At 47.1% G+C, this 24,719-nt stretch overlaps 2 protein-coding genes across 7 annotated transcripts in view; one reads left to right on the forward strand and one right to left on the reverse strand.

The window, feature by feature from the left end:
* Positions 1-10,346, forward strand: part of LRRFIP2 (LRR binding FLII interacting protein 2) — a 108,688-nt gene extending 98,342 nt beyond the window's left edge. The window contains exons 23-28 of the mRNA XM_068981625.1: positions 72-204; positions 1,785-1,834; positions 6,408-6,528; positions 7,973-8,052; positions 8,633-8,737; positions 9,139-10,346. Coding sequence (XP_068837726.1) covers positions 72-204; positions 1,785-1,834; positions 6,408-6,528; positions 7,973-8,052; positions 8,633-8,737; positions 9,139-9,249 — 600 coding nt within the window. The 3' untranslated portion in view covers positions 9,250-10,346. The remainder of the gene's footprint in view (positions 1-71; positions 205-1,784; positions 1,835-6,407; positions 6,529-7,972; positions 8,053-8,632; positions 8,738-9,138) is intronic.
* Positions 10,347-11,374: 1,028 nt separating this feature from the next.
* The window catches only part of MLH1 (mutL homolog 1), an 84,352-nt gene continuing 71,007 nt past the window's right edge, over positions 11,375-24,719 (reverse strand). For 3 of the 6 annotated variants that reach the window (XM_068982034.1, XM_068982032.1, XM_068982037.1), the window contains 6 exons: positions 18,659-18,767; positions 16,738-16,801; positions 13,630-13,794; positions 13,268-13,360; positions 12,864-12,977; positions 11,375-11,624 (listed from right to left, as the gene is read on the reverse strand). In XM_068982034.1, coding sequence (XP_068838135.1) covers positions 11,457-11,624; positions 12,864-12,977; positions 13,268-13,360; positions 13,630-13,794; positions 16,738-16,801; positions 18,659-18,767 — 713 coding nt within the window. In that variant the 3' untranslated portion in view covers positions 11,375-11,456. The remainder of the gene's footprint in view (positions 11,625-12,863; positions 12,978-13,267; positions 13,361-13,629; positions 13,795-16,737; positions 16,802-18,658; positions 18,768-24,719) is intronic. The other 3 variants (XM_068982035.1, XM_068982033.1, XM_068982036.1) reach the window with 3 other exon arrangements.

Here is a 24,719-nt window from a genome sequence, read left to right on the forward strand (position 1 = left end):
GGGCCACCGTGCTGCCGCCTCCTGCCTCCCTGGGGGCTCCGCTGAGACACTGGGTCTCTTCTTCCCCGCAGAAACACGGCTTAGTCATCATCCCTGACGGCACTCCCAACGGCGACATCCACCAGGAGCCCGCAGTCGGGGCCATCACCGTGGTGTCTCAGGAAGCCGCCCAGGTCTTGGAGTCGGCGGGGGAAGGGCCGCTCGGTAAGACACTGCCGCTGTGTTGACTGGGGTTCGTGTTGTCCCCCTGGACATCAACCTGGTCACATCCTCTCTTGGAAAACAAAAGCCAGGGCAGTCTGAGACTTCTCGACATCCTTGAGAGGAAGACACCTGGGCACGCTGTCTTCAGACATCCTTGACCTTGGGAAAGCAGCACCTGGGCCCTTGCCAGGCAGTGAGGGTTAGGGGGTAGGGCCCCTGATCAGAAGCGTGTGGGTGTGTGTATGTGGCTTTGCCATTTAAACACTACTTTCTAGGAAGAGAGAATCCAGCACACCTGTCCTGGGGAGCCAGAGGGCTGGTCAGTGGCTTCCTGAGCGTGTTCGAAGTTTCTTCTTCCGGGAGCATCTGGTTTTCTGTCTTTTGACTCACGCCAGGATTCTGTAGCTCTTTGCCACCGCACTTCTTAAGGCAACAAACAGACGACCAAAAGTTGTCAGAGGACTGTTATTCCAGAGCAGGGCTTCTGAGCCTCTTACCAGCTTTTTGACCAGGAACTATTAATAGGTCTTTGGTTACTTGAATGTTATTGACAGAGGCGTTTCAATAGTCACTTACATAACAAATTGCCAGCCACCAGCGTTCGTTTCCAGTCAGTAATGTGTTAAAGGCTAAGCCACTTAAACTCGATGCTTTGAGAGCCTAATGACACTACCCTCAGGAAGATGCCCATCTGCTGTGTCCACTCAGAATCCAGGCCTAGAGGATGGCACAGGTGGATACTGTAGCATCAGCCACTTTTTTATTAAAAGTGAGCTTTCTTCCTTTTCAGTTTTCATATATATGTCAGTTTACTAGAGGAATGTGTATATGACAGCGGCGGGCCCGCTCTCAAGGAGGGAACTCTGGAAGCAGAACCATCGGCCGTCTGACAGTGGAGCATGCGCGGAGCATGGGCGAGCGCGGCCACGGGCAGCTGCAGGGTTTCCCCTGCCTCGTGGGGGCAGCTGGAGCATTTGGCGGTGACTGTGGTTGACTGTGGGGAGCCCGTCCTCTGTCGGCATCCCAAGGCCAGGAGCAGCCTGGTGGTCCTGCTGTGGAGCCTCTGCCGAGTCTTGCCAGCCCACATCTTAGAGCGTGCCCCACACCCCCCCCACACACAGGCTTTGTGGGCCTTGCCTGCTGCTGGCATTGTGTTCTTGTGCGTTCTTTGCTCCAGCACCCCCCTCAGGCTCATTCTCAGCCCTGTTCTTTCTCCCAGTTTGTTTTCTCATTCTAAGGACTTAAAAGCCTGTGGGGGTACCCTTGGCTTTAAAGGGATTGTCTCCTGGTAAAACTTGCAAATTTTTGAAACAAGGAAATGATCTTTGTACTTGCATCTGTCTTCACATGGAAAATCACTGCTCTTGGGAGCAAATGTTGTACTCAGTGCCTGATAAACATTGACTGTGTGGAAATATGTCCTGAATCATCTAGTACTTTTCCTTTCATCATTAAAGCCTTCATGTCTTTTGATACTCAAAGTGGTAAATTGTTTATCAGATGTTTGCTATTTGTGAATTTGAAGAATTATTTTAAATTGTTTATATACTACATCATTACAAACTTTTCATTTGTTTTAGACGTAAGGCTACGAAAACTCGCTGGGGAAAAGGAAGAGCTGCTATCACAGGTAAAGGCATTCTTCTCATGGGAGGGTAATCTTAACTATAACTGACTAAACCATGTGGCAAAATGTGAGCAAATTAAAATGTGCACTAGAAAGACGTGCTTATTTCAGACATCACTACTCAAGTACGAGTTGAAGGATAAAAAGTCGTATTTACCGCTGTTGTCTCCTAGTCTTTCTAGGAACACAGCTTAGGGAGTCAGCTCTGTAAGCCTGTTAAGACAGAAGGCCCCAGCCCTGATCTCGTGTTTGGCCCCGTTAGCTGACTGCAGTGACGCGCACTGCTTCTGTGTGATGTGCTTACATTGCTTCTCGGCCGTTCTGCTTAAGGCAGTCCTGGTGACACCCCTCTGTGGAGAGTGGGGACTTCACTTCCTTCATCCCCTCTCCCTGCCTGACATCTGTATTCCCATCCCCACTCCCTCCCCACAAAGGGACAGTGACTCCAGTCGCTCCATGTCATCAGAAGCCTATAGACACTGCACACAGCGGGACCCCAGGGTGTGCTCTGGGGCTCCTTTCACCGCCTTCACGTCTCCGTGGCCCTCTTAGGTCAGGACGTGGCTTGCCTTGTCGCATGCCTGGTTTCCGATGTCCGGCTTTCTCAGAGCTGCAGACTCTCCAGCAGTAGTCTCAGTCCACACTCATTTTCTGGTTCCTGGCGCGTCTGGCACAGCCCTTCGGAACATGCTGGCTCACTCCCTGGGGACAGAGACCTTACCACCCTACTCATCATCTGAAGTTCCCTTTGCCTGTACAGCTCCAGGCTGGACCCCACTCCGCGGTGTCTTAGGCCTCCCTCCCTCCACCTCCATTCTCTTGCTCGGGTACATCCCCCAGAAGCTTCTGGAGAACAGTTTGGGGGCAATAAATTTTTCTTAACAGGAATGAAAATGTCACCTTACCCCTTTATTTGATTAACAGTTTGGTGTGCGTATGGACTTCTTTGTTGTAATTATTTGCATTTATCTTGTTTTTCAAAGAAATTGCTTCATTGTCTTCTGCCTTCCTGCGTTTGGCTATTGAGAATTTCAAGGACATTTTGATTTTTGATTTTTTATCTGTGACCTGTTTTTCCCCTCTGGAAGCTTGGCCTATACTCTCCTTTCTCCCTAGTATTATGAAAGTTCAGTGATGCGGTTTGGTGTTTTGTGTGAAAGCATTTAGTTTCTCCAGGCACATTTAGCAGCTTAGGTGTAGGCATGGAGTGGGCAGAGTGTTAGATTTCACCAGGTGAGGAGACTCAGGCAGACATATGCCAGAGTGATGATGGGCCTTGAGATTAAGCTGGGTAAGGAGCTTTATAGGAAATCCAAGAAGACATCAAGGGTTGCAAAGAGTCGGACACGACTGAGCGACTTCACTTTCACTTTTCACTTTCATGCATTGGAGAAGGAAATGGCAACCCACTCCAGTGTTCTTGCCTGAAGAATCCCAGGGACGGGAGCCTGGTGGGCTGCCGTCTATGGGGTCGCACAGAGTTGGACACAACTGACGTGACTTAGCAGCAGCAGCCCGTGGGGTGGAAGGATTTTTGGAGTTGGGTGCAGAGAGAATGAACTGGAAAGATCAAGAGTAGTGGTTAGAAGATGCATGGGACTGCATTGAGTAGGGCTGGCTGGTGTCTAGTCAAGAGATCTAGTACATGACGGAGCAAGTGGCTGCAGGTGGGATGGGGTAGATGGCAAGATCCTTGTTCCAGAAACGGAGGGATTGATTTTAAGAGATCCTCTGCCCAGATGGATTTTGAATTTGCCAACAATTCAGGCGGGAATAACCTTGCGGGTATGAGAGTTAGGAGCTACAGTGGTGACGAGAGTGCGGGGTGATGGTGGTGATGAGCATTTGTAAAGCAGAGATGTGATTGGGAGCTGCATTAGGAGTTCAGGGGAGCCAGAGGGAGACGAGTACGCAACAGCAAGGAGAGCAGGGGACCCTGATCCGTCCTCGGGCTCAGCAGGGGCGCGGGGCTGCCGAGGAAGCTGCCCCTCAGGGGGAGCAGGCTGGGGTGATGGGCACTTGCAGAGGGGATGGAGGGGCTGCTGATGACAGAAGGTAACCAGAGGGGGCAGCACAAGAGTGGGGCTTTGGGGAAGGTTAGGAAGTGAGGACAGAGTCGGACTCGTCCAGGGTCCTTTGGGGACGAGCACAGGGAAGGGAGGGTGGCCTTCCTGAGATGGACACGAGGAGGAATGGCAGGGAAGATGAGTTAGTCCTGGCTGCCCCGAGGCAGGTAGTGATGTCGTGGCTGAAAGGGCAGAGCTGTCGGAAAGGATGGGTTCAGTCTTGGTGCCTAGCTCACCCTTCCCCATGGTGGGGTGGGCAGACTTGGTCCAGTGCCCCCAGGGATGGAGCTAAGGACGGTCGACGCTCTGAGCACACAGCCTCACCTTTGACCTGAGGAGGCATGGCGAGGCCTGGGGTTGGCCCAAGAGGTGGCCCCGTGCGGACGAGGACAGCAGGCTCTGCTTTCTGTGTCTCTGGGGTAAGTGTTATAGGCATTCGGGGAGCCTTGATTTCTGATTTGGGGGGAAGGAATAGACCTCAAGCCAGATACTCTCTCTCTGCTGGTTTTCCATCCCTTTCATCTCATGTGTTCTGCTTTCTAAAAGATGTTCTCAACTTAGCCTTATTTTTACTGAGTTGTAGTTCTGAAGTCATTTCAAGGATGCACTTTCTCTTATCTTGGACGATATTGATAGCCTGGTTGATTTGCTCCCCTTTACTTTTTTCTGTTTGCGTAGTTTGTTTCATTCCAGATGTTCTTTTATGTAGATTTACTTAGTTTTCTGTTTAAAAGCAGACTACTACAAAGCTGGTGGGCAGCTTGTTGGTGGGGCCCACCCGAGTTTCTGTAAAGCTTGATGTGGCTGGCTGTTTGGTTGGGAACCTTCGATGTGGGTGTGCTGGACTTGTATTTCAGGCTCGTCAGAACTCTAAAGAGAGCGCCTCCCATCTTCTGCCTGAGGCTCCAGGCCCAGCCGTGCAGCCTGGAAGCAGGGTGGGCTAGAGGGCTTGCCCTCAGCTCATCTCTGTCCGTCTAATCTTATTTTCCATTCACGGGACTGCTGTCTCCAGCTGGACCTTCTTTTTTTCCCAATCCAAAGTCCCTCAAGTTTATCTTTTAGTTTATTTTATAAATTAAAAAACTTAAGATAGGTTATAATTGACATAAAACAAGCTGCTGTGTGTGCTTAGTCGTGCCCGACTGTGTGTGACCCCCACGGACTGGAGCCCACAAGGCTCCTCTGTCCAGGGGGTTCTCCAGGCAAGAACACTGGGGTGGGTTGCGATGCCCTCCTCCAGGGGACCTTCCCAACCAACCCCGGGGCTGAACCTGCATCTATGTCACTGTGTTGGCAGGCAGGCTCTTTACCACTAGCGCCACCTGGGCACACACTTAAAATGTGCAGATGCACACCCGTAGATGAGTTTCCAAGGGCGCCGTGACAGAGCACCGCAGGATGGGCGGCGCAGGGCAGGGGGCTCCCCCGGCGTGGAGGCGAGGAGCCCAGGGAGGGGTGTCAGCAGCGCGGCCTCCTCCGGAGGCCTGTGGGGGCCTCCCAGGCCTCTCTTCTAGACGGCGGGCCGCTGGGCCCCTGGGCTTGTTGACAGCATTCTGTGTCACACGGCTCCCCTCTGGCCATGTGGCACTCTTCTGATTAAGGGCCCCAGGCATACCAGACTCAAGGCCCACCTTATTCCAGTATCATTTCATCTCAACTGAGAGCCTCTGCAGTGACTGTTTCCAAAATAAGATCACACTGTGAGGCACTGGGCTTAAACGAACTTTGTGGGGACAGCAACCTGTGAAACCTCACTCCCATCAGCATGGTAAAAGCATGCAGAAATCCCAAGTCCCTGTGTCCCTTTGCAAACCTTCCTTCCTCTCCCACCTCCTCCCCTTCTCCAGAAACCGCCAACGTACCTTTTTGTCTCTTCAGTTTGTATTTGCTGGAGTTTTTGCGCTGCATGTGCTTAGCTTGAAAGTCAGCGTTTTGCTGCATGTGTGAGCGGTATATTTGCTGCTTTCGCCAAGCAGTGATTCCATTGTATATACATGGACCACTATTTGCTTTATCCTTCTGTTGATGGACATTTCAACAGTTTCATGTTTGGGGCTATTAATGAGTAAGCTGCTATAAATGGCCTTTATTTTGGGTAAAATAAGGTAAGTTTTATAGCCAAACTCAAAAATACATTTCCAATTACTTCTGTATACAGCTTTCTAAATAAGAATATTTGACTTCACTCTCAAATCAGAACAAGAAACATCTAACTGCCGTGGGATTTTCCATTTTAAACAAAAATTTAGAAATACCCAAAGATGTGCTTTTCTACAGATGAACACAAATAATGAAATATGGCTCTTTTTATGGCTGTTTTCATTAGGACCCCTGGTCCTGGAGCTCACTCCATTTGAACATTGGTCACAGCCGACCTCCAGCACCTGAGCACAGTGGAGAGGGTCTCTGAGTGAATCATCTGTGGCCTTACTCTAAGGTGTGGCCACAGGGCCAAGCATCCGTTTCATTTGAGGCTGGATCTCACTGATGAGCCTTTACTTCCTCTTCAGATTAGAAAACTAAAGCTGCAGTTGGAGGAGGAGCGGCAGAAGTGCCCCAGGAGCGACGGCACAGCGGGCGACCTGGCAGAGCTCCAGAACGGCTCGGACCTGCAGCTCATCGAGATGCAGAGTAAGGCTGGGCCGGCACGCTCCCCTGGGTGGGCTGTGCGCGGGCTGCTCGAGCCTGTGGTTCCAAAGCTTAGCCCTCAGGTAGACCAGAAAAGCTGTCCCAGTCAGTCACAGACCGAGAGCCTGCTTCCAGCTGGCGTGCTTCCTGGGTGGTGCTCTCCCCTTCTGGGTGGCATGATTTCTAGGACATCTTGCAGCTAGTGACATCGTGACACTGTCCTTTTTCACATTCCTGTGTCATCTGTAAGCACCCTTCCTACTGATAAGTTTTTCTGGGGAGTTTATCTTAGATGATTGAAGGGATATATTCGGAACTAACTCACACCACTGCAGAGTGGTTTCAGAATTTTCCCAGAAATAGTCTTAACTTTATTAGATGGAATTTAAAACAGGCCACAAGGTCCATTCAGTTTACCTAAATTCAGTTTTCCTGCCTTTCTGGTTTTGACTCCATATTACTGAATATTGTAAAACACCTACTGTATTCCCAGTATTCCGCAGTAGGGAGACATCTGTATATGGAGAATGTATAATCCACACAGGGGAGACTTTTGTTTTTCCAGTTTGAATAAGGCGTTGCTGATAACTTATTTTAAAACACTGGTTCCTCCATGACCTTTCCATCTACATATTCTGAGTGAGGCCATGTAGGCCTTTTTGGACAAAGGCTTAATTAGAACTTACTGCCATTAATGTTTTTGTTAAATTTGGATTGCTGGAAGGAATTTTTCTCCCCTAGGATTTCTAAACTTCTTGTTTTAAATAGTTTGCTTCTAGGTCAGATATACAGCTAATGATTCCCAGCTCTATCCCTAACGCATTATCACAACATACTACTGAAAAGCATTTATTTCAGTAAATATTAAGCATACATTATGTCCGGAGCACTTAGCTGGAAACGGAGGTCCATTCAAACAGCTGAGACATACACGTGGACCTGTGTTGTCCTATGTTCTGTATAATGTTAGGGAAACATGATAATGTCCTAAGTGCAAAAAAAATGCAACAAAGGAAGGAGAAGCGTTACCTATGGAGGGTCATGAAGAAGGTGAGAACTGAGGACCTTAATGGCTGGGTCAGACTCAGAGATCAGAGGTGGGAGTAGGGGCCCTGCTGTGGAGAGCAGGGTGCCTGGGGTCAGGGGAGCCGGGACAAGGGCCCCGGCCGTGGGGCCACCGGGGACGCAGGCAGGGGCCCTGCTGTTTTCACAGCGGGGCTCCCTGCTTCGAGCTCTACCTGCACGCATCAGAATTTCTTCTAGGTGCTGTAGTACAAGTGCTGGAGCGTCCTGGGGCATAGATGTGCCCGGACTGGGGTGCAGGGAGCTGCTGCGGTTGCCTGTGTGCTTTGCACTGCACAGCCCTCTCCCGGGCAGCAGGCGGGCCTCACTGCCTCTCGTCACACCTACATCTCTGCAAGAGGTTTATTATTCTCTTCTCTTCTAGGAGACGCCAACAGACAAATTAGTGAATACAAGTTTAAGCTTTCAAAAGCGGAACAGGATATAACCACCTTGGAGCAAAGTGTAAGTCCTTCCTGTGTGTGGTGCCAAGTGCTATCAGTCCCCCTGACAACACACCTGCTTCCTGCATCAGCGGCTAACCCCGTGAGTGCCTAGGTTTCTTTGAGCTGTCTCTGCAGTTGGATCTGTAGAAAAGCTCCATATTAAAGTGGAGAAGCCACAGGGAACTTCAGCCTTCTCTATGAAGGAAGACTGAAGCTATACTTCCATTTCTTGGAGCCAATTCAAGAAGATGGTACTTTATAATATATTCCCTTCTTGCACATTTCAGAAAGCCTAATGACTTCTCCATTCGGGGCGTCTCCTCCCGTGATGTCACTGTGGCTCTTAAACAATGTAGTCGTCATAAAACCGAACATGGGAAACTGGCCCTGTAATGACTGCACAGCTCATCCTCTAAAGGGATGACAGTTCTTGGTTTATAAATAGCAGTTGGGTTCTGAGAGGACCTCTGACTCGCCCTGAGGGGGCTCGTTAGTGTTAGCTTACTTGGAATCTGTCATGACGTCGTGTTTGCATCTTGGCTGCAGAAAAACCGGTGGCTCCTAGTGGCAGCCCCTCAGAACTGTTCTTGTGTTTACAGATCAGCCGCCTGGAGGGGCAGGTGCTGAGATACAAAACCGCTGCTGAGAATGCAGAGAAAGTCGAGGATGAGCTGAAAGCAGAGAAGAGGAAGCTACAAAGAGAGGTACTTACTTTATTATGCTTCTTGAGATACGTTCCTAAAAAGAAAAGCTCCTTTGGAAACACATTCTTTGCTGTGTAAGGAATTTCATCCTGGCTCCAATCTTCAGTGACACAGCAGTGGGATCCTATACTCTGTGTTGGTTTCCGACCTGCACGGGGACTGCCATTTACTTTTATGTTTTGCTCAGCTGGTGAGAAAAAGGTTTCATTTTTGTTTTAGATGAGGTCTATGTCTGTATGCCCTGTCTCTCGACACCACTGATTCACACCTCTGGCTGGCTGAAAAAAAAAGTGAAGACCACCCCGCCTGGCAGTGATTCCATCTCCCCAAGAGTGCAGAGGAAAGCCTGTGCGGGCTTTGTTTCTGACCGTGAGAAGTAACCGCTGTCTTCCCGTCCGCAGCTCCGAACAGCACTGGACAAGATCGAGGAGATGGAGATGACTAACAGCCACCTGGCCAAGCGGCTGGAGAAGATGAAGGCCAACAGGACAGCGCTGCTGGCCCAGCAGTAGGGCCCCGCCCGCCCCCGAGGGGCTGCCCCCCGGCCCGGACGCAGACCCCTTTCAGGACTGTTTGAGCTTTGTCATTCAGATAGCCACCTTTGTATTTTCTAATTTATGAGAGGATGAAACAGGCTTGAATCTTCATGAATGAACACTGTGTGTGTAGTTTGATTCTAGACTGAGAACTAGTCCATGCCGTTATTTTTTATTTCCGTAATTTTAGAATCAAGTTTACTCACCACTTTTCCCCAGCCACCTCAGTGACTGGGCCCGGCTCTGGAGGACAGCGGCTCGGCCCCCGCTGAGATACTTCCTGGAGACCTCAGAAACACAAGTGCCTTCTCCACGGTGCAATTCAGACTACAGTGATCTCCAGGGGCCAAGAGACACTTACCCTTAATATCAGGTAGCGTTTATATTTAGTGAAGAAACAAGTTCACAGGTGGGGAATATATGTTTCACTCAAATTTGTATGTTTGGAGGAAAAAGCCTTTTTTGTAAGATATTTAAATTTATATAAGAAAATGTTAGAAAAGGATAATGGGGAGTGTATATAAAACTTGTTTTATTGCATGGGGCAGGGGCGCCCAGGGCCTGTTGCTCTTAAAGTAAGAGTAGGGTCCTTAGTCTTCACATCAGCTGTGCTGTATCTTGTAAAGTATTTCATCTGCTGCTTATTTGTGGAATGAAACCTCAGACCAGCCTGATGGAGCAGGAGGGCGGGCAGGCCAGGCAGGCGGAGGTCGGCCTCAAGAGTCTGTTAAACACACCCTTCTGCTGACTACAGTCGGCTACTGACACATTCGTTCTGTTAAAAGGAGCCTTTAAAACAAATCGTGGCAGTCACGCCCCTCCGAGCTCAACCCCTCTGCTCTCCTTAAGGAAAAATTATCTGAAATATAGAATTTCTTTTAAGAACTTTGGTTTCATCTTTAAAGGTACCCAGTTCAAGAGGATTTTGCCGTGGAGTGTGTAGCCATGTTGCAGTATTTGTGATTCTCTGTTGTTCTCAGAATCGAGGTGGTTTTATGGAAATGATTATTGTATCTTCAACGTGTTTACACAAAAAATACGGGGGAAGTCTAATGAATTAAAGCCACGTAAGATAAAATTAGACATGAAACTAGGTAATAAAGTTAACTTAAATATGAATAAGATCTCTAATAATTATTCTCTTCTTTAGAATAATTATCTATCTCTGTTTTTAAAATATGGAAACCAATGTCCTGAATTGAGGTGATTTCCTGTAAGTTTTCTTTCAGGTGGTATATGGGAGTGGGCGGTGGCGAGGCGTGTTCTGAGATGCAGATTCATCCTAGAATCCCATACCTGGAACCGACATACTGTGTGGTCCAGCTGGAGGCCTTGGAGTCCCTCTTCCTCTCCACCCATGCTCACTCAGCCTCTGCTCCTCCCAGAGCAGCCTATCCTTGTCGTCCCTGTCTTTTCCAAATGGAATGGCTCCACTTCTCATAAGATAAGATTCTTCTGTTCTTTTCTGCAGAAATTTCTTCACTGAGCCTTGTGAGCTGGACTTTACCTCCAAACTACAGATATTCTTCCTCCCAGTGCTGACTGCACATTTATTTTTAATGGCAGATAACTCAAGTTTGTATTTTTATAACATCCTTCAAAGAAAAATGCCTAGAAATGCCTTTATCATATGCTGGTATTATTGATAGCCATTAACAAAGTAGGCTAACTTAAAAACTCATGCCTGTTACGCACTGTGTAAGGACTGTTCAGTTTTTTTTTACACTAATTAGTTATTAAAGGTACTAATAGATTGACCGTGCAGGAAGCTGAACTGACAACACCATCAGAGTCTCTTATAGGCTCAGGTGCCTTTTAAAAGCATTAAAAAACATAATGTCTATCACCTGATATTAGAAATTCATCAGAATATAAAAAGAAATCAATGCATGATCTATATAAAATTTTCAAGGTCATTTAGACTTCTTATCAGATGTCCAGGAGGCTTTCAAACTATTTTTGGGAGTCTTGAACACAATCAGGTATACACTAGGTAAAAATGGATTTCATTTGCAATGAAATTAATCATGCTCAGGACAAATTTGGCTATTTATTTATAGTCAATCTGCCACACATGAAGCAGTGCGCCTAGTGAGAAGGCATGCGTGAGGTGAAAGTTCCACCTACCGACATCAGGACACAAAAGGAAGAACAGACCATCCCAGAGTCCCAGACGACCACAGTCAGCACCTCTCGAAGACTTTGTACAGATCAGGCAGGTTAGCAAGCTGCAGGATGTTCCCATCTTCTGTGAAGTGTTTTGGAGGCAGTAGGTGGGAGCGGAAGGCTTTATAGATGACGTGCTCCACAGTCCACTTCCAGGGGTTTGCAGTAGAGCCAGGCGCTTCACTCTGGAAGAGACAAGGTAGACTCCACATCCCCGTGTACGCCAGGCCTGGGGAGTTGTGGTGGCTTATCTGGGGCTGTGTGACCTCATGCCTGAGAATTCTCTCTGCTAGGCCAGCCTCTCAGGGATCCCGCAGGCCTGAGCACAGCAACGAGAGCGGGGAAGAGAAAGAGCCAGGGCTCTTGTGATGCTTCCCCCCATGGAAGCTGTTTCCGTTCAGGAACTGTGCTCACTGTAGCAGCATCTAAAGCAATGTCTCCTCCTGACTGTGGCGCCTGAACAGCAGCAGCAGGACGTACACTCCAAAATCACACAGGCTCTGGGAGCCTTTGAACACACCACGCAACTGTCCCTCACCATCCTCAGCCCTGGAATGGAGCACAGCCCATCACCTCAGAGGACGGGTGCCGTCACCAAGACGGTTATGTGGCTACAGTGACTACATGTCCGTCTGACACCACAGGCAGACAACACAGGCAGACCTTGTGTTACTGCACTTTGCAGACTGTTGTGGGTTTTTAAACACGAAGGTTTCTGGCAACCTTGCACCACGTCTATTGGTGGCATCTCTGCAGCAGCATTTTTAAATGCGGGCATATATACTGGCTTTAAGACACAATGCTATATATTGCACTTAACAGACCACAGGATGGTGTAAGCATAACATTTTATATGCACTGGGAAACCCCAAGATTTGTGCAGCTCGCTTTATTGCAGCGGTCTGAAACGGAACTCGCAAAATGTCTAAGGTGTGCCTGTGTTTCAGTCACCTCTCCTCACCCAAACAAACCCTCCGAAATAGTTGTAGATTGAAAAGCGCTGTCATCTGACATGGAAACAGGAAGAACCCAGGGACCTCCCTTCAGAAGAGCTAGGGACCTGGCTCACTACAGCCAGGTCCGTCTGGCACAGCAGTGTCAGAGGCAGAGTGGGGCGCACGCCAGAGAGGTGGGGACTGACCAGGATATGACGGCTGTGGCCGCACACTCCAGGCTCACAGTGGGGACATGGGCCCCCGAACCCTGGAGCCCATCTGTTTCTCACCACAATGGCTTGTTTGTACATCTGACAGTGAGATCACTCTAGAGGTACCTTCCAGCAGCATTTCAGAAGGAGATAAAATTCGTAAGAGCCGACCACTGTGCTAACGCTGATGTGCCTTGGATCACAGGAGTTCAGAGCGGGGCGGGCTCGCGTGAGGGCCATCCCAGTTCTGGAGCACCAGTGTGTGTCGCCCTCATACCTGCTGGCCTGAAAGGGTTGACTCTGCAGACACGTACTGCTTCCGGATGGAGTAAAACAGCGCACACTCTTTACTGAGGCTTTCGAAACATTCCTTTTCTTCATCCCAGTTCACCTGGTCCAAAGAGAGAATTCAATACGTCAACATATGTACATGCTTTAAACACATTTCATTTCTAAATGAGATAACAGATGACTTAAAAAGTACGCATGATTTTTAGGCATTAAAGCTGTAGACTGGAGCTACTGAGTACTGCTGGGGTGGGTGGGCAAGAGAGGGGCCTTAGCCTCATTACCCTTTTCCTCTGCATCACAGATGAATGGGGAGCTGCAAGCCCGCACCCCCCTGCGCCCCGACACTCATCCCCCCACAGGGCTGCCATCAGGATGCGCTCCATCACTTGCCTCTGTGGCCAGTCGGAGGATGAAGATAGGCAGACCCTCCAGCGGGGGCACGTAGTTGTCGATCAGAAGGGGTAATCCAACCAGGTTCCCTTCCTGGACAAGGGGGACAAGAAATCATGCTGTTAGAGTTTAAACCAATCCCATCTCCCTGGTGCTTGCTCCAGGTCCTGTCCTCAGACTTGCTATTCTCGGCGACCAGGTTGGGCCCTGGGGGTAGCAGAGGCAAATGCTGAGAGCGCCTTTTCTGCTGGCACATAGCAGAGCCACCTGCTCTTTAGGTCTGCTCACCAACTGAACACAGCAAACCAAGTCCCAGAGATCAAGGGGGACTTACAAGGGAGACAAAAACAGCTGTCACCCACCTCATCAATCTCCAGAGAGAAGTAGTCTGCAAGCATCTCAGCCTTCTTTTTCAGAAACTCGACAATGTACTCAGCAAGTCCCTCCTTGGGACCATCCTCCTCTGTCCAGCCACTCTCGGGACTGTCTAAGGCAAGCATGGCCAGGTCAAAGAGCGGTGCTGGCTCCTAGGAAGGGGCAAGAACGTTAGGAGCGAGCGTTAACAGGGCTTCCAAACACTGCCTGAACTCCCACAAGGCCACTGCCACCTCAGCAGGCGACAAGCCACAAATCTAGCACTCATGGCTCAATTCCCCCGAAGAAAACCCTTGAAAACCTACAAAAGAAGGCTGTCCTCCTCACCAATGGCCATTTCAACAAAGAAGGCGTCACCAACAAAGACCTGCTGAAAAGCTGCGAAAGGCAAAGCCATGGGAAGGCACTTCTTTTTGTGTAGCTTTACAGACCTCGCTTTTGTATTTCCAGAAACTCACAAGGCTGAGCCATCACTTCTTCCTACCGCTTTACTAAAGCAAGGGGGAGGGAAAGTACGTTAAAGCAAATGACATTCAGGTAAATCATCTGTTGGGAAGGAGACTGGAATCTGTTGTGGAAAACAGTACGCCTCCATTTTCATCCATTTCTCCCCTTTGAACACTTGCTGTCGTCACATTAACACATTTCACATGTTACAGACCCGCAGTGCACTGCTCGCTCTTTTCCGTAACAACAGAAGAGTCAATTAACAAAAAGACCTAGCTATCCTAGACATTTATGTACTCGGTAACAGAGCTTTAAAATACATGAAGAATAAAACAGAACTGTGAAGAGAAACATACAGTTACATGGAGGCTTCCATATCCTTTCCCCAACAGGTGACAGAACCGGTGGACAGAAAATCAGTATATACAAGGTTTCAGCATCACCAACAGTTTGAGACATCTGCCATTTGTGGAACATTCTACTCAACAAGACCAGAACACAAATTCTTTTCAAATGCACATGGAATATTACCAACACCGATTATACTATGGGCCATAAAACAAGTCTCAGTAAGTGTAAAAGGATTCAAATATGTTCTCTGCAAAAATGGAATTAAATTAGAAATCAATACTTGATCTCTGAGAAAACTCCAAGTAAATAAGAGACTAAATAATACATTTCTAAATAATGTGAGGGTCAAAAAAAATCAAAAGGAAATTTAGAAGTATTCTGAACTGGATGAAAATGGAAACTTATCCGAATGTGTGCTAAAGCAGCACTTGGGGAAATTTTACAGCACTTTAAGTAGAAGAAAAGAAAGATGAGAGCAGATATCAATGAAACGGCAATCAGAAAAACAACAGAAGAATCACTGAAACCAAAGTCAGTTCTTTGGGTCCAGAATGACAAACCTTAGTCAGACTGATTAAGTTAAAAAGAAGACATAAATTACCAATATTGGAATGAGAGAGGTTACATCACTACAGATGTACAGACATTAGAACAATAAAAAAGATTATGAACAACTTTATGCCAATAAATTCGAAAACTTAAATGGACAAGTATTTTTAAACTTAATACGAAGGCCCCTCAAAGCTAACATGAATAGCTCTATACCACTAAAAATTTTACTTAAAAATCTTCCTATGAGGAAATCTCCAGGCCCAGATGGCTGCAACTGATTAATTTTACCAAACATTTAAAGCATAAACAACTGTAAACTCTTTCTGAAGATGGAATAACTATTTCCCAACTCATTCCATGAAGCCAGTATTTGATACCAAAACCAGACACCACATAAGAAAACTGCAAACCAGTAGGGCGTCCCAGGTGCCGCTAGTTGTAAAGAACCCACCTTCCAATACAGGAGGCGCAAGAGGTAGGGGTTTGATCCCGGGACTGGCACGATCCCCTGGAGAAGGAAGTGGCAAACCACTCCAGTATTCTCATCTGGAGAAGCTCATGGACAGAAGAGCCTGGTGGGCTACAGTCCATGGGGTCACAAAGAATCGGACGTGGCTGAACCCTAGACCACAAACTGGTGTCTTGCAGGAATACAGATGTTAAGAGTCGTGAACAAATTATAACAAGTCAATCCCAGTAAAATATAAAATGGGTAACATATCATGTACAAGCGGGGCTTATCCCAGGAATGCAAGACTGGTTTAAAATATGAAAACCAATCAATGTAATTCACTATACCAACAAACTAAAAAAGGGAAAACCATACAATTATCTGAACAGATACAGAGGAAGCATCTGAAAAAAATTCAGCCTCCCTTCCTGAATAAAAACCTGAAGCACACAAGGAATAGAAAGGAACTTCCTCAGCCACCCTAAGGGCCGTCTACAAAAAACCTACATACTTCATGGTCAAAGACTGAACGCTCCCCAAGACTAAAAATAAGAGTATTTCCAGTCTCACCACTTCCGTTTAGCCTGACTTAGCTTCTTCAAGCAAGAGAGAGAAAAGGCATCGGGGTTGGAGAGGAAGGAATAAAACTGTCTTTACTCATAGATACTATGGTCATATACCTAGAAAATCTGCTGGAATCAATAAAAAAGCTACAGCTAATAAGTGAGTTTAACAAGGCTGCAAGAGAGAATTACCAAAACACTTGTACTTTTATAATAGCAACAAACAATTGACAGTTTTTCAAAAATGCCTTTTTCAATAGTATCCAAAAAATGTGACTATTAAGAAATAGATTTTTCTCCCCAAATTGATCTATAGTATGCACTCAACACAATCCCAATAAAAATTCCAGAGGGCTTTTCTGTATGTCACATGTAAAAAGAAGATACAAAACTACATGGACAGTATGAGTTTTAATTCTAAATTAAAATGTTAGTTGGGATTGTGTCTGGGTTGTGGGCTTTAGAGAATGTTTATTTCTGCTTCTATCTCTTAAGTTTTAAGTAGATATGTAGTAGTTTCTATAATAATAAACATTTAAATTGGCTACCAAATGACTTCTGCTTTGTATAAAACTATTATAAGGATACTTCCATATGCAACTCATACATAAACTATTCTAATCACATTTTAAAACACTTAATAAACAACAAATAAGATAACAGGGTAGGGCTGTTTTCAGAAATGACCAGCTGTTGAACTCTCAGAAATGAGAAGCAGGAAATAAACTTACCGATAACCTCAGAACACCAAAATTGGCAAAATCATAAATGAGAATCTGGTAGAACAGTTCTTCACTGAAAACAAAAATGAAGTGACTTTAATTTAAGGAAAAGCAGAATCTGTGCTTGAGAGCCAAGGGGCAGGGACAAAATGGGAGAGGGAACCCGAGACACGGTGAGGGTGAAGACGCGCTACCTCACGGCGGCCTTTCCAGCAGTCCTGAGACCTGCACCACCAGGAGGCAGCGGCCTCCGCACTCGGTCACAGCACTGAGACCACCTGCCCTGCCAACACCGCTCTCTGTCCCCACCTTCCTGGTGCAGTAAAAGGTTCTGACACCCAGTGGTGACGAAGTTAAGCAGTTTTTGCTCACTTTTCCCCACTGGCAAAGAATCGTATAAACCGTTTCTTTTACAACCCACCATCTAGAAATATGGGCTGTACGGGGAGGGCAGGGGACAGACTCGGGCTGCATGGGGGATGGTTTAGGCAGCTGCAAAGTGTACAATATACTGAACTACCTGCAGAAACACAGAATTGAAATAACTGTACTCCACAGTTATGAAAGAAATTTGCACCACACAGGTCTTGTTTAAAGACTAGATTATCCAAGTAGGCAAAGCACGGCAGCAGGGACCCCAAGGTACCCGGAGAGCTGCTGGCTGGTCCCGGGTCAGAGTCAGTCAGTGGGGACAGAAGAAGCCAAGTCTAAAACCCCTGCGCTCAGCCGGTTCACACGCTCGCTGGGAAACTCTTCCCATTTATCAGCAGCTAGGATTCTAGGACTGGCCTAGGTTTGTAATCATGAAAGAACCGAAACAATTGTGATTTGGCATCTTAGAAATCACGCAGTTAGATTTCCTGGCAAAGAAAAAACAAAGGGAGCAGGATCCCCAATAACCAGTAAGAGCTCACTGGGTGAGCCCACGGCTTCTCAGGACAGTGGCCCTGAGCTGAGCTCACTAAGGGTTTCCGAGCCTAGGAGGAAGGAGTCACCAGCACCCAAGGCCAGGTGTGCCGGCAGCAAGCTCCCGGTGGGGCAGTTCTAGCGCAGGGAGGTCACGTGGGATCTCAGCAGGACAGAGTCCCACGACGGCCAAGTGACGGTGTCCAGCGATGGAGGGTGGCAGCACCGTCCACCTGAACTACCGATTCGAGATCATATTTAATAGAGGCTCTAGACTCAACAGGAGCTCGTCCTCCAAGATCCCTGGAGACAACTATAAATGGCACCAGCTGCGTGCTGGGCAAAGGGCGCTGCCGAGTTGGCCCATCCTGTGCTCATGGACCCCACTGGCTCTTCAGGGCTGGAACAGGCCCTGGCTCCATCCCAAAGCTGAAAGGAGAGGTGGTGTCAGGCCCTCTCGCCCCTCCCCTGCCTCCCTCCCCTGCCCTGGAGGCCGCACTGATCTGATCTCCCTCCTCAGCGCAGTGGCCCATTAGAGGCGGGTTTCTCCCTCAAAGTCTCCCAGGGGCTCAGCCCTCCCTCCCCCACTACTTGAATTCAATCGGCCCCTGCGTCACAGGACCTGATCCCAGCTTTAAAGCCAATCAGCTGGATTTGAGCAGCTGAGAGCTGGTGTTGCAGAGCAGCCCGCAGCCCCTGCTGTACACCACACAGGCTGGAATACCCCACCAGCTCCAAGCTCTCAACACCCGCTCACAGCACGTCATCTTACCTTCACAAAACCCTGTGAATTAATGGTGATACCCCACTTGTACAGAAGAGAAATCCAAGACTCAGTTATCAAAGTGACTTGCCCACGGTCACATAAATGGTAAATGTTGGGCCTGGGTGAGAAGCCGCATGGGTCTGCCTCTGAAGCTGGGCCCTTTCCACCTGTCACCCTGCTCTCCCCAGCATCTCCTGCCTCTGTCTCCAGGACCACCCTCCTAGCAGCTCTGTGTTTCTCTCGTTTGTACCGATTTACCTGAGTCTGGTGGTGTTGAGAAGGTATAACTTGGTCTGATGCTGTGCCAGGGCCCACTGAGGATTCACGCAGCCCACAAAGGAGTGGTTATGCAGCATCTCCCGGAGAGCTGGAAAACAAGACACAGGTCAGGAGCAGCCCCCCACCAACACCTCCCTGCACCCCAGAGCACCAAGCACCAGAGCTAGAGATGTGGAAAACTCCTGCTGAAAACACACACAAAGAAGGAATAAGATAGAATTAATCTTTCAAACCGGATCTTTCAAAATGCAACAAGAAATTGCCAAAAGATTAAAGCAGGAAGCCAGAGAAGTAACAAGAGCTCTGAACCGCTCTATAAACTAAGACACCAGAGGAACTGCAGGATTCAGGAACTTCGGTTTGTGCAGACTCTGAACAGCCTAGGAATGGGGTGGGATGGGGACGCTGACAGGCGGTCACGTGCCCCCTTCTACAGCCAGGATTCACGCGAAGCAGGCTGCCTGCAAAGTCTGTGGAGGTTTTAATCTAAACTGATTCCAGGGCTGACTGTTCCTCTAGGTCCCTCCTAGAATCAAATGCAAATTCTCTCTGGAGAAATTCATCTTCAATTCAGACTTCAAATAATTCCTCACAGGTAAAGAACCAGGACCTCTGTGCTCAAAACTAGGCACCAAGAATTAGAACCCAGAAGAAATCACAAAGTCAGTATCTGCCAAGTTTTAAAGATTGAAAATTCCAGTAAAGATGATAAAACAGTAAGCATGTCAGTGTGCTTAGGAGGTATTAAAACACAGAGTAAGTCGCAGACTATCACAATGATCAAGGAAAGACAAAATTCATTTCACCTATACGTGGAATCTAGAAAATACTACAAATGAACTTCTACAAAGCAGAAGGACTCAGACATAGAAAAAAAATTTATGGTTGCCAAAGGGGAAAGTGGGTAGGGAGGGGTTAATTAGGAGTATGGGATTAACAGATATAAACAAGGACCTAATCTATAGCTCAGGGAGCTATCTTCAATATCTTGTAATAACCTAGAACAGAAAACAATTTGAAAAAGAATGTGTGTGTGTGTTTAACAATCACTTTGCTGTACACCTGAAATCAACTATAGTTCAACTTAAAAAATAGGAAGAAAAAACAAACAGAAACAACTCTACGTAAACTTCCAAAAATAAAGGAAGACAGTAATCCCTACTTTACACGGCTAGCATAACCCTACCCTAACCCTAATACGAGAAAACACTGAAAAGTTAGACCAATATCCTTGTGGGCCACAGATACAAAAATTCTCAACAAAAAATTAGCAAATTAAGTTCAGCAATATGAAAAAAGAAATAATGTAATCAAGACGAGATTAGGCCAGGAACGTAAGGTGATTTAGCATTTGGAAAATCTCACCATACAGAATAAATGAGAAAAAATAATCATTTTAACAGACACAGAAAGAGAATTTGACAACAACAATTTTTAAATAAAAACTCTCAGAGACTGTCTTAACACTGGCAATCCACTGGTTTAAGACTACACTTCCAACGCAGGGGGTGCAGGTTTAATCCCTGGTTGGGGAATTAAGATCCCACATGCTGTGTGGCGCAGTAAAAAAAAAAAAAATATCCCTCAGCAAACTAGGAATAGAAAATAACTTCCTTAATCTGAAAAACCTATCAAAGAAAAACCTCCAAGGAGCATCATGTTTAATGTTGAAACAGTAAATGCATTCTTTCCACAAAACAGAAAAAGATAACAGCTCCCACGCTCATTCATTCTATCTGACATTGTATTGTGGGTTCTAAACATTGTAGCGAGGCAAGGAAAGCAAACAGTGTAAAAATATGAAAGGAAAAAAGTAGAACTGTCTTTATCTGCACCCTGGCAAGGTCATGTGACACAAGGTCTTTTGTATTTTAATATACTAATGGATAAAGGTAAGAATTTCATGGTAAACAATGGGGAAAATGATTTATTTTGACTCAACCTTAACAATTAAAATCAGAATTTTTTAAAGTTCATATTAAAAAATGATCACAGAGATTTCAAAAAAAAAACAAACAAAATGTCTAAAAATAAAAAATACAAAAATTGAAATTAAAAATAAAGATCCAGGTTTCCCTGGTGATCCAGTGGTTGAGAATGCACCTTGCAATGCAGTCAAATACGCCAGTTTGATCCCTGGTCCAGGGAGATCCCACGTGCCACGGAGCAACCAAGCCCCTGCACCACAACTGCTGAGCTCACGTGCTGCAACTAACGACGGCTGCGCGCTCCGAGCCTGTGCTGGGAACAAGAGAGACCACCGCGAGGAGCCTGGACGCCACTCACTCCCACTCACCACAACCGCAGAGAGCGCACGTGCTGCGACAAAGATCCACCACAGTCAAAAAGTCAGAAGTAAATACATCTTTAAAAATCAAGATCAACTGAACAGAGTGGAAAAAGCTGGCAAGGCCATTAAAAGGTGGAACTGTCAGGAGCACAGACTGACGACATGAAAACATGAAAGCTTAAGCAATGTGAAGGAAAATAAATATGTAATTAAAATTGGAGAAGGTTTGGGAAACAGGGAGAGACAGTAACTGAAGACTCTCAAGATAAAGTATCAGTGAACGTCCCAAAAGTGATGAATGATACCAAGCCTCAGCTCCAGGAAGCCCAACAAAATCTACACCTGAGACAAACAGAATACCAAAGAGAGACCTTAAAGGCACTCAAGAGACAGAGGAGACCACCACAAAGTAACAAAACACAGGACTGACGGGATTCTCTGGCAGTCCAGCGGTTAGGACTCCGAACTTTCACGGCCAACGGTGCCAGATCAATCCCTAGACCTCCGCAAGCTGCACAGCGAGGCCAAAAAAAAAAAAGACTAACACTTGAATTTTCAACAATAAGAGGAGCCAACAATCGGTAGATTAACACCTTCAATGCACTTAGAGAAAGTAACTGCAACTCTGAAATTTTAAAGCCAGCAAAGAAACTTATCAAAATAAAGATGGATTAGACAAAACAAAAAGCTTTCCATCCATGGCCCCACTCAAAGAGGAAGTAGGTCCATACACCATGAAAGGTCTGAGGAAAAGAATTATGAGCAAAAAATACTGGATAAATTCAAACAAACGGAGAGTTAACAATGTAATATGGAGCAATCAGACACATAGAAACTGTGAATATAACACCATATACCAAAACTAAATCCCAGGTGGACAAGAGATTTACGTATAAGCATTTTAGGAGCTAACAAAAGAGCAATGATTTAATTATCCCGGAGTGAGAAGGAATTCCCTAAACAGATGAAAAGGTCACCGTGTGATACAGGAGCCATCCAGGGTGGTGAAACACCAGGAGGCGAAGCTCATCTCCTTCCACAGGTGCATCAAAGACACATCTAGACGGGAAGGGTTCTCACAGAGCATCTACTAAACGCTGGCACAAGGCCTCAGCCCTCTGAAAGGGCAAGAAAATCTCCATGTAACCGAGAGGGACAAAAAAAAAGCAAGAAAGGAATGAGACTGGACCTGTGCCCCAGGGAGGGAGCTGCCAAAGAGGAAAGGTCCTGCGTGCTGGGAAGTCCCCTCACCAGCAGGGAGATCGCTAGGATGGAGGGGGAGCTTCAGAGCCTCAGAGCGGAGCAGAGCATGGTCTGGTCTGTGGCGGTCAGCACAGCCAGGCCCGCTCAGATGGTCAGTGCCACGGCTCTGCACCCCTCAGAGAGCGGGCCTGGGGATGGGGCCGGGGGGCGCTGTGTGGACACAGCACGAGGCGCTGCAGTCTGGTGTGGCCACACCCGATGGGCTCTGAGGAAGAAGCCTGAGGCGCCATAGAGGCCAGGCACCCCTGTGTGGGGGCGCATGGCAGAGGGGAGGCCCCACCATCACAGCCTTTCTTCCTGCGTGCGGCTGCGGGTAGCTGGACAAGCTCCGGGAGCCGTCACTAGTCGCCGCCGCCCCTGGGCTGCAGGAGCAGTGTCAAGCTGTGGGCCACCCCCTCCCAGCCTCCAGGGGCGGTCATATGCTGCCTCCACTCCCATCACAAAGCTTCTGGGCTGTGCACGAGCCACCACTGCCACTGAAAAATCCATTACCTGGCACCGGCCACCGCATCTGCACACCCCCTGCATCAAGGGGAGAACGCCCAGCACATGCTGAGGAAAGAGTCAACAGGCGCACTCTGAGAACAGCCTCATGGGCTTCCCTGGTGGTCCAGCAGTTACGGCTCAGCACTCCCAACGCAGGGGGCCCGGTTCAATCCCTGCTCAGGGAACTAGACCCCATCTGCTGCAACTGAAGATCCTGCACGCCAGCTCAGCCAAACACACAAAAATAAAAACAGCCCTCACATTATAGTAAACCCGCACAAGCTACACGGCACAAGCTACACGGCAACGCCCACATAGAAACAGCCCCCAAGACTCCTGCTCCAACAGAGATAACCGTTTCTCCTTAACTCAGAGCAAGAGGATGAAGAAGCAGAGAAACCACTCCCAGTTAAATGATCAAGAGAAATCCCCAGAAAGAGCAAACAATGAAAAAGACCTAACAGACACCGATTTCAAAATGGAGATAATGAAAACACTCAAGGAATTAAGAAAGGTTATTGACAGAAGTCTCCTTCAAGGATCACTGCCTTGTCACGGCAAAGGGGCTTGTGTAACTCAGCGAAGCTGTGAGCCGTGCCGTGCAGGGCCACCCAAGATGGCTGGGCCACAGTGCAGACTTCTAACAAAACATGGTCCCCTGGAGGAGGGAATGGCAATCCACTCCAACACACTAGCTGTGAGAACCCCATGAAGTGTGTAAAAAGGCAAAAAGATCTGACACTGAAAGATGAGCCCCCAGGTCAGAAGGTGTCCAGTATGCTACTGGGGAAGAGCAGAGGACAATTACTAATAGCTCCAAAAAGAATGAAGCATCTGGGCCAGAGAGGAAATGACGCTCAGCTGTGGGTGTGTCTGGTGACGAAAGTAAAGTCAGATGCTGTGAAGAACAGTACCACATAGGAAATTGGAATATTAGATCCATGAATCAAGGTAAATTGGATGTGGCTGAACATGAGATGGCAAGAGTAAACACTGACATATTAGAAATCAGTGAAATAAATGGACGGGGGTGGGAGAATTTAATTCAGACAACCATTATACCTGCTGCGGGCTGGAACCCCTTAGAAGAAATGGAATAGCCCTCAGAGTCAACAAGAGAGTCCAAAATGCAGTACTTGGGTGCAACCTTAAAAATGACAGAATGGTCTCAGTTCATTTCCAAGGCAAACCATTCAAAATCACAGTAATCCAAGTCTATGCCCCAACCACCAATACTAAAGAAGCTGAAGTTGATCAGTTCTATGAAGACCTAGAAAACCTAGAATACCAAAAAAAAAAAAAAAAAAAAGATATCCTGTTCAGCATAAGGGACAGGAATGCAAAAGTAGAAAGTCAAGAGACACCTGGAGTAACAGACAAGTTTGGCCTTGGAGTACAAAATGAAGCAGGGCAAAGACCAACAGAATTCTGCCAAGAGAATACACTGGTAAAACCAAACACCCTTTTTCAACAAAACAAGAGACGACTTTACACATGGACATCACCAAATGATCAGTACCGAAATCAGACTGATTACATTCTTTGTAGCCAAAAATGGAGAAGCTATGTAGAGTCAGCAGAAACAAGACCTGGAGCTGACTGTGGCTCAGATCACAGCTCCTCATAGCAAAATTCAGACTTAAACTAAAAAAGGCAGGGAAAACCACTAGGCCAGTCAGGTATGACTTAAATCCCCTATGAATATACAGTGGAGGTGATAAATACAGAAAGATTCAAGGGATTAGATCTAGTAAACAGAGCACCTGAGGAATCATGGAGAGAGGTCTGTAATACTGTACAGGACGCAACGAACAAAACCACCCCAAAGAGACGCACGAAGGCAAAGTGTTATCTGAGGCGGCTTTACACATAGCTGAGAAAGAAACAAAGCAAAAAGCAAGGGAGAAAGGGAAAGGTACCCCCAACTAAATGCAGAGTTCCAGAGAACAGCAGGGAGAGACAAGAAGGCCTTCCTCAATGAAAAATGCAAAGAAATAAAGG

Source organism: Capricornis sumatraensis, chromosome 10 (assembly GCF_032405125.1).
Source record: "Capricornis sumatraensis isolate serow.1 chromosome 10, serow.2, whole genome shotgun sequence".
Lineage (NCBI taxonomy): Eukaryota > Metazoa > Chordata > Mammalia > Artiodactyla > Bovidae > Capricornis > Capricornis sumatraensis.